This window comes from Schistocerca gregaria, chromosome 2, assembly GCF_023897955.1.
Source record: "Schistocerca gregaria isolate iqSchGreg1 chromosome 2, iqSchGreg1.2, whole genome shotgun sequence".
Lineage (NCBI taxonomy): Eukaryota > Metazoa > Arthropoda > Insecta > Orthoptera > Acrididae > Schistocerca > Schistocerca gregaria.
In genome coordinates this window covers 391,172,429-391,186,970 of record NC_064921.1, presented here as the reverse complement: position 1 = coordinate 391,186,970, position 14,542 = coordinate 391,172,429, and the positions used below count along the sequence as shown (strand labels likewise).

At 45.6% G+C, this 14,542-nt stretch overlaps 1 protein-coding gene across 3 annotated transcripts in view; it reads right to left on the bottom strand.

The window, feature by feature from the left end:
- LOC126321537 (sodium/hydrogen exchanger 9B2-like) overlaps window positions 1-14,542 on the bottom strand; it is a 438,606-nt gene that overhangs the window by 309,334 nt on the left and 114,730 nt on the right. The window contains exon 1 of one of the 3 annotated variants that reach the window (XM_049994192.1): window positions 1,545-1,703. The exons of the other annotated variants lie outside the window; for them this stretch is intronic. Within the exon in view, the coding sequence (XP_049850149.1) occupies window positions 1,545-1,650 (106 nt within the window). The 5' untranslated portion in view covers window positions 1,651-1,703. Of the gene's footprint in view, window positions 1-1,544; window positions 1,704-14,542 lie in introns of those variants that run through there. 3 annotated transcript variants of the gene reach the window in all.

The window sequence follows — 14,542 nt, the reverse complement described above, 5'->3', positions numbered from 1 at the left end:
CCACTGTTGACTATATGAATGTAGAATTATATTGTTATGCTATTTGTATGACAGAGGCAACTGCCACCTTAAAATAGCGTGATGATCTTTGACACATGTATTTTAATTTTTGGCCCTTATTAGTATATGAAAGAGTAAAGGCCACCGCAGTAGTTAAGTCAGTGGACTAGTATTCTGGAGGAATCCGGCTCAGTACTCCGTCGGCTGCCCTCTCTCACTCACTCATTTACGAATGTCAGACCTGTTGACGTGCGCTTATAACTGTCTCAGACCTATATTTTTATGAGGTGTAGAGAACATACGGCTGGAGTACAAAACCTGATGTAAAATTTTTTGGGCAAGACAAATGTGTGCTTGAATATGATGTTTTACGTGTTAATTTATTCTACCAAGATGTTTTGTTAAAGTATGTATTCTTACGTGGAGTTGAAAACGGTTTATACTACTGACACGAGTCGCCAATAAAGCGCTATTCATTAAAAGCAACTTGTGGAGGTAACGTGAACTCCTTCAAATACAGGGTGGTCAGAAACAGCCGAAAAAGCTTGTAAGAGTGTTTCAGACGAGGTTATGCTGACAAGTAAGTGGTAAGAAAAAAATTCCATGCGTTGGCCCGTTTCCGAGTTATTTAGCATCAAAGCTAGCCAATCAGGTCGCTGCGGGCGCAAATTTAAGCATTTGCACGCTCTAACATTCGTTAATGGACAGACATCTGCGGCTCAGCGGGGTACCACTTGTTCTTACAAAATGGTTCAAATGGCTCTGAGCACTATGGGACTTAAATTCTGAGGTCATCAGTCCCCTAGAACTAAGAACTACTTAAACCTAACTAACCTAAGGTCATCACACACATCCATGCCCGAGGCAGGATTGGAACCTGCGACCGTAGCGGTCGCGCGGTTCCAGACTGTAGCGCCTAGAACCGCTCGGCCACTACGGCCGGCTTGTTAGAACAATCACTACCAATTATAATATGACTTTTTCGGAATTTGATAATTTTAAGTTAGGAAACAAAACGAATAGCACGTCTGGCGACACTGTCTGTGGCAGGCTGCTTGAATTTGCTCGCGCTACTACCTGATTGGCTAACTACAATGCTAATTAAATCGGAAACGGCGCGATGTATCGAACTTTTTTTTCTTAACGACTGTTTCTCAGCAGAACCTACCCTGCAACACACTTACGAGGTTTTTCAGACTGTTTCTAAATAATCTGTATATCAGAGCTGTGGAGCACTTAAAAAAAAGAGTCAAGTGAATTTTTGTCGTTTAGCGACCTCGAGAAAAGCTATATCCGTCTCACTTAACTGTAAAATTATCGCGGCCTCCTGCTAGAAGCTGCGACGCAAATTCGAGAGGAAAAAAAACCAGAGGTTCTGTCTTTTACAGAAGTGTACCGACAACCCTTTTTCGAGTGTGCCATTCGTGAACGGATTAGGTAGGGGAGAAAATCGTTCTGGTGCTCCGTGCTCCCTCAGTCAGACAATATGCAAGTCTTTGCAACGTCGGAGTAGGGGGTAAATATTCCTTCTTCCTCTTCTGTACCTTGAGCAGCCTCGTTGTGGCTCGCCGTGGCCGTCGTCGTCATCGTCGTCGATGCCGTCGCCGTGCTCGCCGAGGTCGTCCTGGGTGTAGCGTCAGCGAGCTCCATCCCACTATTGTGCACCTGGCATACCTGCGGCCGCTCGCTCCGGAGTACGCGTCGCCACTGGAACACGCTGGGCGCCGTGTCGAGAGAGCCACGGCTCGCGAACCAGCTGCGCCCGCCGCGCCGTCGTGGAGGGGAGCAGATAGGCGCGCTGGCGCTCTCAGGTATCTCCTCCAGAGGGCACAAGTCACTCACCACCGTAATCTCGACACGGAATCCCACACACGAGCCCGGACACACCACTGTTCAATTCCGCAAACTGACATCAGCTCCTGAGGATCTAGTCACACCGTTACATCTGCATTTACTTTGCTGACCAGGGAAGCGTCCTGGGACCTATGCTGTTCCTGATGTAAATAAATGACCTGCGTGACAATCTGAGCAGTTCTCTTAGGTTGTTCGCAGTTGATGCTGTAATTTACCGTCTAGTAAGGTCATCCGAAGAACAGTATCAGTTGCAGAGCGATTTAGAAAAGATTGCTGTATGGCGTGGCAGGTGGCAGTTGACGCTAAATAACGAAGAGGCGATCCACATGAGTTCCAAAAGAAATCCGTTAGAATTCGATTACTCGATAAATAGTACAATTCTCAAGGCTGTCAATTCAACTAAGTACCTGGGTGTTAAAATTACGAACAACTTCAATTGGAAAGACCACATAGATAATATTGTGAGGAAGGCGAGCCAAAGCTTGCGTTTCATTGGCATGGCACTTAGAAGATGCAACAAGTCCACTAAAGAGACAGCTTACACTACACTCGTTCGTCCTCTGTTAGAATATTGCTGCGCGGTGTGGGATCCTTACCAGGTGGGATTGACGGAGGACATCGAAAGGGTGCAAAAAGGGCAGCTCGTTTTGTATTATCACTTTAATAGGGGAGAGAGTGTGGCACATATGATAACCGAGTTGGGATGGAAGTCATTAAAGGAAAGACGTTTCTCGTCGCGGAGAGATCTATTTCAGTCACCAGCTTTCTCTTCCGAATATGAAAATATTTCTTTGAGCCCAATCTACACAGGTAGGAATGATCATCAAAATAAAATAAGAGAAACCAGAGCTCGAACAGAAAGGTTTAGATGTTCGTTTTTCCCGCGCGGAGTGGAATGGTAGAGTACTAGTATGATTGTGGTTCGATGAACCCTCTGCCAAGCACTTAAATGTGAATTGCAGAGTAGCCATGTAGATGTAGATATAGATGTAGATGTGAAGAAAAATCTGCGCACTCGGACTTCGCTGAACGATTCCTCACGTACTGCCCGCATCTCGTGGTCGTACGGTAGCGTTCTCGCTTCCCACACCCGGGTTCCCGGGTTCGATTCCCGGCGGGGTCAGTGATTTTCTCTCCCTCGTGATGGCTGAGTGTTGTGTCCTTAGGTTAGTTAGGCTTAAGTAGTTCTAAGTTCTAGGGGACTGATGACCACAGCAGTTAAACCCCACAGTGCTCAGAGCCATTTGAGCCATTTGAACCATTTGAACCTCACGTACTAGCAATACAAAAATGTATGACAAAAAATTTCGTTTGCGCATATTTCGGGCATTAAATCGACTTTAATGATTGGCAAACTGGCCACACTGTAATGAAATGTACGGTAAGTACCCCTGTCAGCAGTTGGAGCAGTGCTGTGGTGTTGGTGCGCTGTATAGCGTTTGCGTTAGCATGCAGGAGGTCCAGGGTTCGATTCTGGAAGGAAGCTTATTTGTTTTCGTTTGGTAAAAGTAGTTTGTTTGGTACGGTATCTAGCATCTTAATCGTCATACAGCGATTGCAGCCTTTTTTTTTCAGTTACGTGCTACGAACACGGAAATGGAAGTACAATCGTTTTAACTGATCAGCCTTTAAAGAAACCTTTTGTATGTGTAGACGCGAACTGTCTCGTACCACTGCACCTACTAGTTCCAAAACTGTTTTCTGTGTACAAATGGCTCTGAACACTATGGGACTTAACATCTGAGGTCATCAGTCCCCTAGACTTAGAACTACTTAAACCTAACTAGCCTAACGACTTTTCACACACCCATGCCCGAGTCAGGATTCGAATCTGCGACCGTGGCAGCAGCACGGTTCCGGACTGAAGCGCCTAGAACCGCTCGGCCACAACGGCCGGCTATTCTGTAAAGTGTCTCCCTTGTCATCAGAAGGGTTCTGGGAACAGCATGTTGTCGTAGTACTGAAACAGATGCAAAACCTGTCTAAGCTGTAAAATTACTTTGCTTTGCGTTAACTCAAATTCACATAATTAAATTACCAAAACTTTGCTCACCCATAAAATTCTTTTCGCATGCGTGACATGTCTTAATGTAGCAGGGAAAAGAAGGGAACCAGCGGAAAAGTGCTCCAATCGGAGCACAAAAAGGCGCCCATGCAACAGTTCATTAAAAGACTCTGACTGAAAAACGGGGCTCCAGCCGCCCACTGTGAGACAAGGAAAGGGATACAATGGCAATGGAACACTGTTGACAGTGACACAAAAATGGTACGAAAAGGGTGAAGGAGACAGCGCCAGTGGGAGAGGAATGAAGACGAGGAAGACAGAGATACTGACAGTGAGAAGAGACAGGTGTACAGGGAATGAATGAATGAGGTAGTAGCAGTGAGAGAGAGCGAGAGGAAGACAGTGGCAGTAAGAATAGACAGCATTAGTAGAGCACAAAGAAGGAGACTGTGGCTGTGAGATAGGGAATAGTGATAGTCATAGAGACACAAAGAAATAACGGCAGTGAGTTGGGCTGAATCAATAAGCGAGAATGGGCAAGTGGGAGAGGATGGGTACGAGAGACTTACAGCGATGGACTAATGGGTGTAATCGAGGTACAGTTCTGGGAGCTTATGGGAGTAAGATGTGAGTTGTATGTTAAAAAGTGCGCTAATATGTTTGCAGGCCAAAATTTTTGGGAAATTTTTAAAGGTGCTGAAGAAGGCAGAATGAGGCACCTGTTACCCCACTTTTGACTCAGTCTTTTGTGAAAAATGAGCATATTCGCCTTTTTTGTGCTCCAATAGGAGCGTTTTTCCGCTGGTTTTACACTGATGAGTCAAAAAGTTATGACCACTGCCCACCGAGAGGTTGTTTGCTGCCTGGTGGCACGTGACGCGGAAAGAGAAGTATATGACTGGAGCAGAGACGAATGGGGAATCTCTCTGGTGCCGATGAGTGACGCAAATGAGGAAATCCGCCGACTTAAGCGACTTTGACAAAAGCCAAATTGTTGTGGCCCAGTGCCAGCGAGCGGGCATCTCGGAAGCGGCGAAGCTGGTCGGCTGTTCGCGTGCTGCTGTAGAGCATATGTGGAATGTGGTTGAAGAATGCTGAAACCACGAGTAGGCGACAAGAAGTTGGACGTCCACACCTCATCACAGGACTTAGTGATCGGTGACTTGCCTGCTGTCTAAACTGAGATAGTCAGCGACCTGTGGCAGTTCTGACGACAGAGTACAGTGCTGGCGCAGGCGCAATTTCTTTTGAGCACGCCGTTCAGCACACGGTGTTGAACATGATGTTCCGCAGCACAGGACCCCCTCCGTGTTCCCATGTTGACCCAGCACCATCGTCAGTTATATTACAAAACTATTAAAAAACTAAAAACCCGCCTCGATCGCGAAAAAAGCACCTAGTGTTAAATGTCAACCCAGGTTTCGGCGTAGATAACTACACCTTCTTCAGAACAACAATAAAACCCACAAGTGCCTAACAAGACCTTTGTCAATGATTAAAAGAACACCATAGCTATACATTTATAAACGAAAAAGAAAAGGAAAACACAAAAAGTACGTATGTACAAAGTCAAAACCACTACTTAACTTAATGGTGTACGCTCCACCTCCCACCGGCCATGACTCGCCATAAACTGCAGCTACAAACGGTCGCTCACTTACAAGCCTGACCCGCTACCTATGCACATGCGCAAGACGAGGGAAGTTACTTGAATGCGCATGCGTATACGAATACGAGAAAGTTTATACATGGGTCGGGGCTAAATAGCCCATTTATTCCCAACCGTGGACCAACTTGAGTATAATGCCCCGAAAATAATTCCCTTTTCGCATGATTTTGACCCAAGATAATCATTAAAGCTAACTGACCTCGATTTAAGGGAAAGATTCAGCAGTAGAAAATGCTGTCAGTGCTCAGTGGAGAGAAAAGGAGAGCTTGAACGAATATTTGAATGAATGGAAGATTACGATTATATCCTCTAACTTCCTGGCACCACCTGTAAGTGTGATATGATCTTCCTTATAGGCAGATCACGTGCAAAGGGCATGTAAATCTTCACCTTCAAAGATTAACGCCTGTTCACAAATAGAAAATGGAATATAACAATCGCTTTAAACACAGTCTGAAGCAGCATATAGTTTCGAAATATCGCCAACAGCAACTTACCTTATTGATTGTAATATGCGCTCAATGAATTCAAAATATTCCTGCGTATAGAATCTCGTTTTTTGAAAATAATAATTCAGCTGACGGCACAGTGTACGTGGGAAATTCTTCTCAGCTCAAGTACTGACACCCCTGTCCGGAACGACCGAGTCGAAAGCTATAAACGGAAATAGTTCCGAGATCTGATGGTGGAATACAGGTACCAGGACGGTTTTTGCTAAGGTTGTAGGGTAGGCAACTTTAAGCAGTGGTAGTAAGGACGAAAGATAAAATATGGGCACTAAAATGCATGCCTCAAGAGCTGTGATCACTTATTCCGTAGAAGAGGGTGTTTCACAGTACCGAAGACGAACAAGTGCTCATAGGTCTTAAGGTATACATTTTAGAGCCCATATTCATTGAACATTTTTTTCTAGCTTTGGTCCATATTACCTCCTCCAAAAAGAAAAGGAAACCAAAGAGCTTGGTTTTCACAGTATCGAAGATGAACAAGTGTTCATAGCTCTTAAGGCAGGGATGTTAGAGCCAGTTCTTACTAAACAGCTTCTTCTTTTGTCGTGAAAATTGCGTAGCAACAAAACTGCCGGCGCATGAATTCTACTGTCAGAGGTATCACAATTATTTTCGCGTGTAACTTTCGACTCGGTCGATTCCGGACCAGGTTCTCTTACCTCAAATTGACACATATATCGTTCTCCATGAGCTCTGAAAGTTTGTAACATCATCACAGAATATAGCCGGCCGCGGTGGTCCAGCGGTTCTAGGCGCTCAGTCCGGAACCGCGCGACTGCTACGGTCGCAGGTTCGAATCCTGCCTCGGGCATGGATGTGTGTGATGTCCTTAGGTTAGTTAGGTTTAATTAGTTCTAAGTTCTAGGGGACTGATGACCCAGCAGTTAAGTCCCATAGTGCTCAGAGCCATTTTTTTCATCACAGAATATATATTTAGCACTGAAAGCATTGTGAACAAAATATTACGCCCAGCTGTCTTAGCATAACCACGATCTCACCATAATTCTTGTGGATTACAGAATGGAAATGACCATTTAAAAGTAACTTCAGCTAAGTACAGGAAGCTTCCTCACGATGCATGTGGCCTCACAACTCCACAAAAGCAAGCCGGCTGAGAACAACGTAAAGAACCAGCGGGACAAAAGGCAAGAAAGACTGCGACTCTTTATAAAACGTTTAGAGAGGCATGCTGCCACCGAGATCTGCCGCGCAGAACGTGACTGATCAGTCAACTGTACCTCCAAAGGTACGTTTTTAATATTAGGTGCATTGTGCTGTCAAAATGGCTCTGAGCACTATGGGACTTAACTTCTTTGGTTATCAGTCCCCTACAACTTAGAACTTAGAACTACTTAAACCTAACTAATCTAAGGACATCACACACATCCATGCCCGAGGCAGGATTCGAATCTGCAACCGTAGCAGTCGCGCGGTTCCGGACTGAGCGTCTTAACCGCGAGACCACCGCGGCTGGCCATTGTGCTGTCACCTACTGCCACGTAATCCATATCAGCGACGTCACTACCCATTAGACATCGTGAGAGAGCAGAATGGGGCGCTCCGCGGAACTGCCGGCCGCGGTGGTCTCGCGGTTAAGGCGCTCAGTCCGGAACCGCGTGCCTGCTACGGTCGCAGGTTCGAATCCTGCCTCGGGCATGGATGTGTGTGATGTCCTTAGGTTAGTTAGGTTTAAGTAGTTCTAAGTTCTAGGGGACTGATGACCACAGATGTTAAGTCCCATAGTGCTCAGATCCATTTGAACCGCGGAACTCACGAACTTCCAACGTGGTCAGGTGACTGGGTGTCACTTGAGTCTTCTGTACGCGAGATTTTCACGCTCCTAAACATCCCTAGGTCCACTGTTTCCGATGTGATAGTGAAGTGGAAACGTGAAGGGATACGTACAGCACAAAAGCTTACAGGCCGATCTCGTCTGTTGACTGACAGAAAACGCCGACAGTTGAAGAGGGTCGTAATGTGTAATAGACAGACATCTATCCAGATCGTCATACAGGAATACTAAACCGCTTCAGGATCTATCGCAAGTATTATAACAGTTAGGCGGGAGGTGAGAAAACGTGGATTTCATGGTCGAACTTCTGTTCATAAGCCACCACTCATGTGGTAAACGCCAAACGACATCTCGCTTGGTATCAGGAGTGTAAACATTGGACGACAAAACAGTGTAAAAACATTTGGCGTGACGAATTTCGGTACACAATGTGGTGGTCCGATGGCAGGGTGTAGGTATGGCGAATGCCCGGTGAACGTCATCTGCCAGCGTGTGTGGTGCTTAACAATAGAATTCGGAGGCCGTGGTGCTATGGTGTGGTCGTTTCTTTCATGGAGAGGTATTGCACCCCCCGTTGTTTTGCGTGGCACTTTCACAGCACAGGCTTACATTGATATATTAAGCACCTTCTTGCTTCCCACTGTTGAAGAGCAATTCGGGGATGGCGATTGCATCTTTCAACACGATCGATCACCTGTTCATCATGCACATTGCCTGTGCCGGAGTGGTTACACGACAATAACATCCATGTAATGGACTGGACTGCGCAGAGTGCTGACCTGAATCCTATAGAACACCTTTGGGATGTTCTGGAACGCCAACTTCGTGCCAGGCCTCACCGACCGACACCGATACCTCTCCTCTGTGCAGCAATCCGTGAAGAATGGGCTGTCATTCCCCAAGAAATCTTCTAGCACCTGATTGAACGTATGCCTGCGAGAGTGGAAGCTGTCATCATGCATAAGAGTGGGCCAACACCATATTGAATTCCAGAATTACTGACGGAGGGCGCCACGAACTTGTATGTCATTTTCAGCCAGGTTTCCGGGCACTTTTGATCACCTAGTGTATTAACTACAATATACCCCACTGTAGCATATTCAGCAGTCGATAACTCAGGTGTAGAATGTCTTTCATTATTTTACCGAGTCACAACTCGCGTAAAAATATGAATTACACCCTAAGACAAAAAGAAATATGCACCACGAAATAATTATCCGAATGGACGGAAATCGGTTGATGTAATGTACGTGTGCAGACAAACAAATGATTAAAATTTGAGGATTTTTTTTATTCTAGAGAAAGCGATTCATAATTTAAGCAAGTCAATAACGGGTTTGTCCATCTCTCACCCTCATTCATGCAGTTATTCGGATTGGTACTGATCGACAGAGTTATTGGATGTCCTCCTGAGGGATATCGTGCCAAATTCTGCTCAATTGGCGCTTTAGATCGTAAGAATCTCGATGTTGCAGGGCCGTGCACATAATGCTCCATTCGTTGCCAGCTGGGGAGAGATCCAACAGCCTAGCTGGTCTAGGTAGGGTTTGGCATGCACGAAGACCAGCAGTAGAAACTTCCGCTGGGGAGTAGGATATCGTCGACTTACCACTGTGCTCGAAGGTTGCAGCGGATGACGACCATTGGGGTTCTGCTACGAAAAGAAGTGACACTCCGGGCCATCAGTCCTGGTTTTCGGACTGTATGGCGGGCGATACTCAGTTTGGCATCCCACCGCTGTCTCAGGTGTCATCAGACACGACTTTCTATTGCCTGGTTCGTGCTTGTCAGACCCTATCTTGTCCAGCAAAGTCGCCGAATCTCTCCCCAACTGAGAACGTTCGTAGCATTACGGGTAGGGGTCTGCAACTAGATCGACACTCTCAAGATCTGTACACCCGCTGGACAGAATTTGGCACGGTACTCCTTAGGAGGGCATCCACCAACCTTTTAAATAAAATCCAAGCTGAATAACTGCTTGCATAAGGATCAGAGGTGGGCCAAAGCGTTAATGACTTGGTCGGTTTCTGAAGGCCTTTCTCTTGAATAAATCAGCCAGTTTATCTGAGACTGTAACAATTTGTTTGCCTGCGTGTACATCACATCTATTGATTTCCGCCCCATTCGGATAATTCCCTCGTGGTGTTTATTTTCTCAAAATGTATTTGTCACACTCTTATATACGATGTTTGTGTGTGTGTCGCTTAGTCACTGAGCTGTTTGAATGTTTTTATTCATGTGCTTCAGTTGAATCTGTTCAATTTTTACATCACGTTTCTCTAGCGTTTAGACGAGTCACAAGTAGAGTTAGAGTTGTTTGTATACCTTATCATCCGCGCCTTCGCTATCTCATATGTATTTCGCGTTCTATACTGATATTTGACAAGCGACTGAACGCATTTCGTCAGTATGTCTCATGAACCATTGTACTCTCACTTTCTTGGATAATCCTATAAACGGTTACTTGCAGTCAGATTACTATTGCTTTAACGATATTATCACTCTGTTACAATATTTATATTACTGAGAGAATGTACTTCTCATTGTTTTTTTTTTCGAACGACTGTGGTTGAAGACTTCTGTATAGTACCTAAGGTTTCACTGCCAAGAGTATACACGTATACGGAAGATCAGAGCTTGTCAAGTTATGAGGTAACAATCAGCGCATGGAGCATTTGAAATCAACCCCCTTCTCACTATGTTGCATAGATCAAATAGCTCGGGGACAAATGAAAATTTTTTGCCCAGTAAGCCAGGGACGACTCCATTTAACAGATATATTTTTCACAGAGAATTTACTATCTTCAATTTTACTGCTATGTTTGCAACTGTACTTAACCTCGATCAATGGATATTTTCTCAGAACAAAGAATGACGCCATTAGATACGCCGTTATATATTTCAGTATTCTGTAGTAATTCCCGGGAGTGCGATCCCTGGTTTCTGTCACACTGTCTTTGGTAAGCTCATCGTGTGTACCGGATGCAACCCATACCGAAACCTTACGTCAATCACCTCAATATTGCCCGCATCTCGTGGTCGTGCTGGAGCGTTCTCGCTTCCCACGCACGGGTTCCCGGGTTCGATTCCCGGCGGGGTCAGGGATTTTCTCTGCCTCGTGATGGCTGGGTGTTGTGTGAATGTCCCTAGGTTAGTTAGGTTTAAGTAGTTGTAAGTCCTAGGGGACTGATGACCATAGATGTTAAGTCCCATAGTGCTCAGAGCCATTTGAACCTCAATATTTAGTGCGTCCTGTAGATAACATGGCACAGAGTAAATGATAGCTCTCGTAATTATGACGTAGGCCTAAGTGTCAATCACGGCATTAACTGACACAAATATACCAAATAATTGACCTCTCTATCAAGGCTCACTCTTTGCTGAGTCACAATGACAATTTTCGTTATTCCACAATGCTATCAGACAGTGACATCTCCGATAAAGACAGCTGTGGGAAACAAACCTGGCAGGAAGTGGGCGCATTGAGAAAGACTGCGGCTTCCAAAATTAAACAAAACGGTAAACATTCGTGTCTGAAATTTCGCCGTAACGTTTGTCCATCACGTCAAAAACAGACATCAGTTGCGATGAAAAACAGCATAAGTCGTTGACCTACAATAAGACTCGGATACTTATAGAAACTTTTTTAGATTTTTGTACGGAAACTGTAGAACAACCTTCACAATAATGAATTTTAGTAGTTACCATGATTAATCCTAGAGATATAGACCTATAGAATGGTAAGAGGGATAGCAGAAGTACTATTCTGTAGGACTGACATTCGTTGAACTCTAGAACGTATTCTGTTTTAAATATTACTCCGGTCTCGGTCCAAGTTCCTTATCACTGAAACTACCATAAATTCTGGAAACGTTTCACACACGATATTTTGAAGCAAGTGGAAACAACAAAGTGATATGTGTGTTTCTTAAATTTCGGCGGTTTTCGATTCGGTAAAGAAGCAAAAAAGATTCATTAAGGATATTTAGAAGGTTATTAGAGGGACATATTTATCTGCGAGCAGAATACAAATGTTTCTAGGGATGAGGAATAACGTAAGAATAATAGAGGCAGGGACACCTTCAAATTACCCACCGAGGAAAGCGATATTACCGCTGCAATCTTTTTTCTGTTTACGAGGTTTTCTGTGATAACATGATCTCCAAAGGAAGTTGAGCAAATATTTTGTCAGATCAAGATAAAAATTCAGCTTGGAGGAAATTTGAATAGTGTTCTTAAATGAAAACAAATAAAAAGTGTTGTGCTTTCCTAAATATAAAAATGCATTTTCCATCTATTGCAGGATTAATATACATTTAAAGCAGTCATGTCATAAAATTACGTGGGACCAATGGTTTCGTATTCCCATCTAACCAGTCATATTTAGATTTTCCATGGTTATTCCATATCACTTCCTTAGACAAGACACAGCAAGTCCTTTTCGGTATCATTGTCCCTCTGCGCCGGCGTTCCTTCTTTATTAACCCCGATGCCGAAAGTTTACTTCTTTAAAGAATTGATATTGTATTTATTGCATTCGGGAATGCATTCGTTCCAGAAACATGAATACTGCAAACTGTATGTAGACCTGTGGTTTACTTACAAAATTAGTTCCTTTTGAATTACGATAACGGTGCTTTCCAGGGAAGAGTGTGAATTTTTATGTTACACGCGAACGAGAAATCGGGACAGCGGACAGTTGCGCAGTAATGCACAAATTGGATTTCGATACAATAACATGGCTCTTTAGGGGGAGCCAAATGCACCAAGTTCTTTGGTTGTTGCGACGGTTAAAATACCCAAATCAGGCTCCAGTCCACTAATCATTCTAACGATCATGCTACTGGCATCCATTCGATGGTTGTATGTGTCTTAAAAAACTTTGCCACAGGCAGTAGCTGAAATGCCAGGTAGTCTCTGTTCCAAACTACACTCCTGGAAATTGAAATAAGAACACCGTGAATTCATTGTCCCAGGAAGGGGATACTTTATTGACACATTCCTGGGGTCAGATAAATCACATGATCACACTGACAGAACCACAGGCACATAGACACAGGCAACAGAGCATGTCGACACTAGTACAGTGTATATCCACCTTTCGCAGCAATGCAGGCTGCTATTCTCCCATGGAGACGATCGTAGAGATGCTGGATGTAGTCCTGTGGAACGGCTTGCCATGCCATTTCCACCTGGCGCCTCAGTTGGACCAGCGTTCGTGCTGGACGTGCAGACCGCGTGAGACGACGCTTCATCCAGTCCCAAACATGCTCAATGGGGGACAGATCCGGAGATCTTGCTGGCCAGGGTAGTTGACTTACACCTTCTAGAGCACGTTGGGTGGCACGGGATACATGCGGACGTGCATTGTCCTGTTGGAACAGCAAGTTCCCTTGCCGGTCTAGGAATGGTAGAACGATGAGTTCGATGACGGTTTGGATATACCATGCACTGTTCAGTGTCCCCTCGACGATCACCAGAGGTGTACGACCAGAGGTGTACGGCCAGTGTAGGAGATCGCTCCCCACACCATGATGCCGGGTGTTGGCCCTGTGTGCCTCGGTCGTATGCAGTCCTGATTGTGGCGCTCACCTGCACGGCGCCAAACACGCATATGACCATCATTGGCACCAAGGCAGAAGTGACTCTCATCGCTGAAGACGACACGTCTCCATTCGTCCCTCCATTCACGCCTGTCGCGACACCACTGGAGGCGGGCTGCACGATGTTGGGGCGTGAGCGGAAGACGGCCTAACGGTGTGCGGGACCGTAGCCCAGCTTCATGGAGACGGTTGCGAATGGTCCTCGCCGATACCCCAGGAGCAACAGTGTCCCTAATTTGCTGGGAAGTGACGGTGCGGTCCCCTACGGCACTGCGTAGGATCCTACGGTCTTGGCGTGCATCCGTGCGTCGCTGCGGTCCGGTCCCAGGTCGACGGGCACGTGCACCTTCCGCCGACCACTGGCGACAACATCGATGTACTGTGGATTCGGCGGTACGTCCACCCGGCCTCCCGCATGCCCACTATACGCCCTCGCTCAAAGTCCGTCAATTGCACATACGGTTCACGTTCACGCTGTCGCGGCATGCTACCAGTGTTAAAGACTGCGATGGAGCTCCGTATGCCACGGCAAACTGGCTGACACTGACGGCGGCGGTGCACAAATGCTGCGCAGCTAGCGCCATTCGACGGCCAACACGGCGGTTCCTGGTGTGTCCGCTGTGCCGTGCGTGTGATCATTGCTTGTACATCCCTCTCGCAGTGTCCGGAGCAAGTATGGTGGGTCTGACACACCGGTGTCAATGTGTTCTTTCTTCCATTTCCAGGAGTGTATAACACACGTCACAAGACAGGAAGACAACACATAGGTACAAGGAGCACGCACTGGCCCACCGAGATAAACATCTGGTTGGCTCGGGACAGTAAATCAGTAACGGCAAAGTCGTAGAAAAATTTGATCTGCAAGAATTGAGAGCAAAGCTACATCTAGTTTTTATTGTAGTATTTGCACCGATAGCGAGATCAACAGAGATGTACAGCTAAATTGGTTGAACAAGGATGGAGAAAAGAATCAACTATGAGCTATGCAAACAGGGTGCACCACAGAATACCCTTGAGTAATATTGGTAAACAGTACCAGATACGGATGATGAACTACAGATATTAATTTGCTGCCACGCCCTTCATGAAATGACGGCACCGAACTAATCC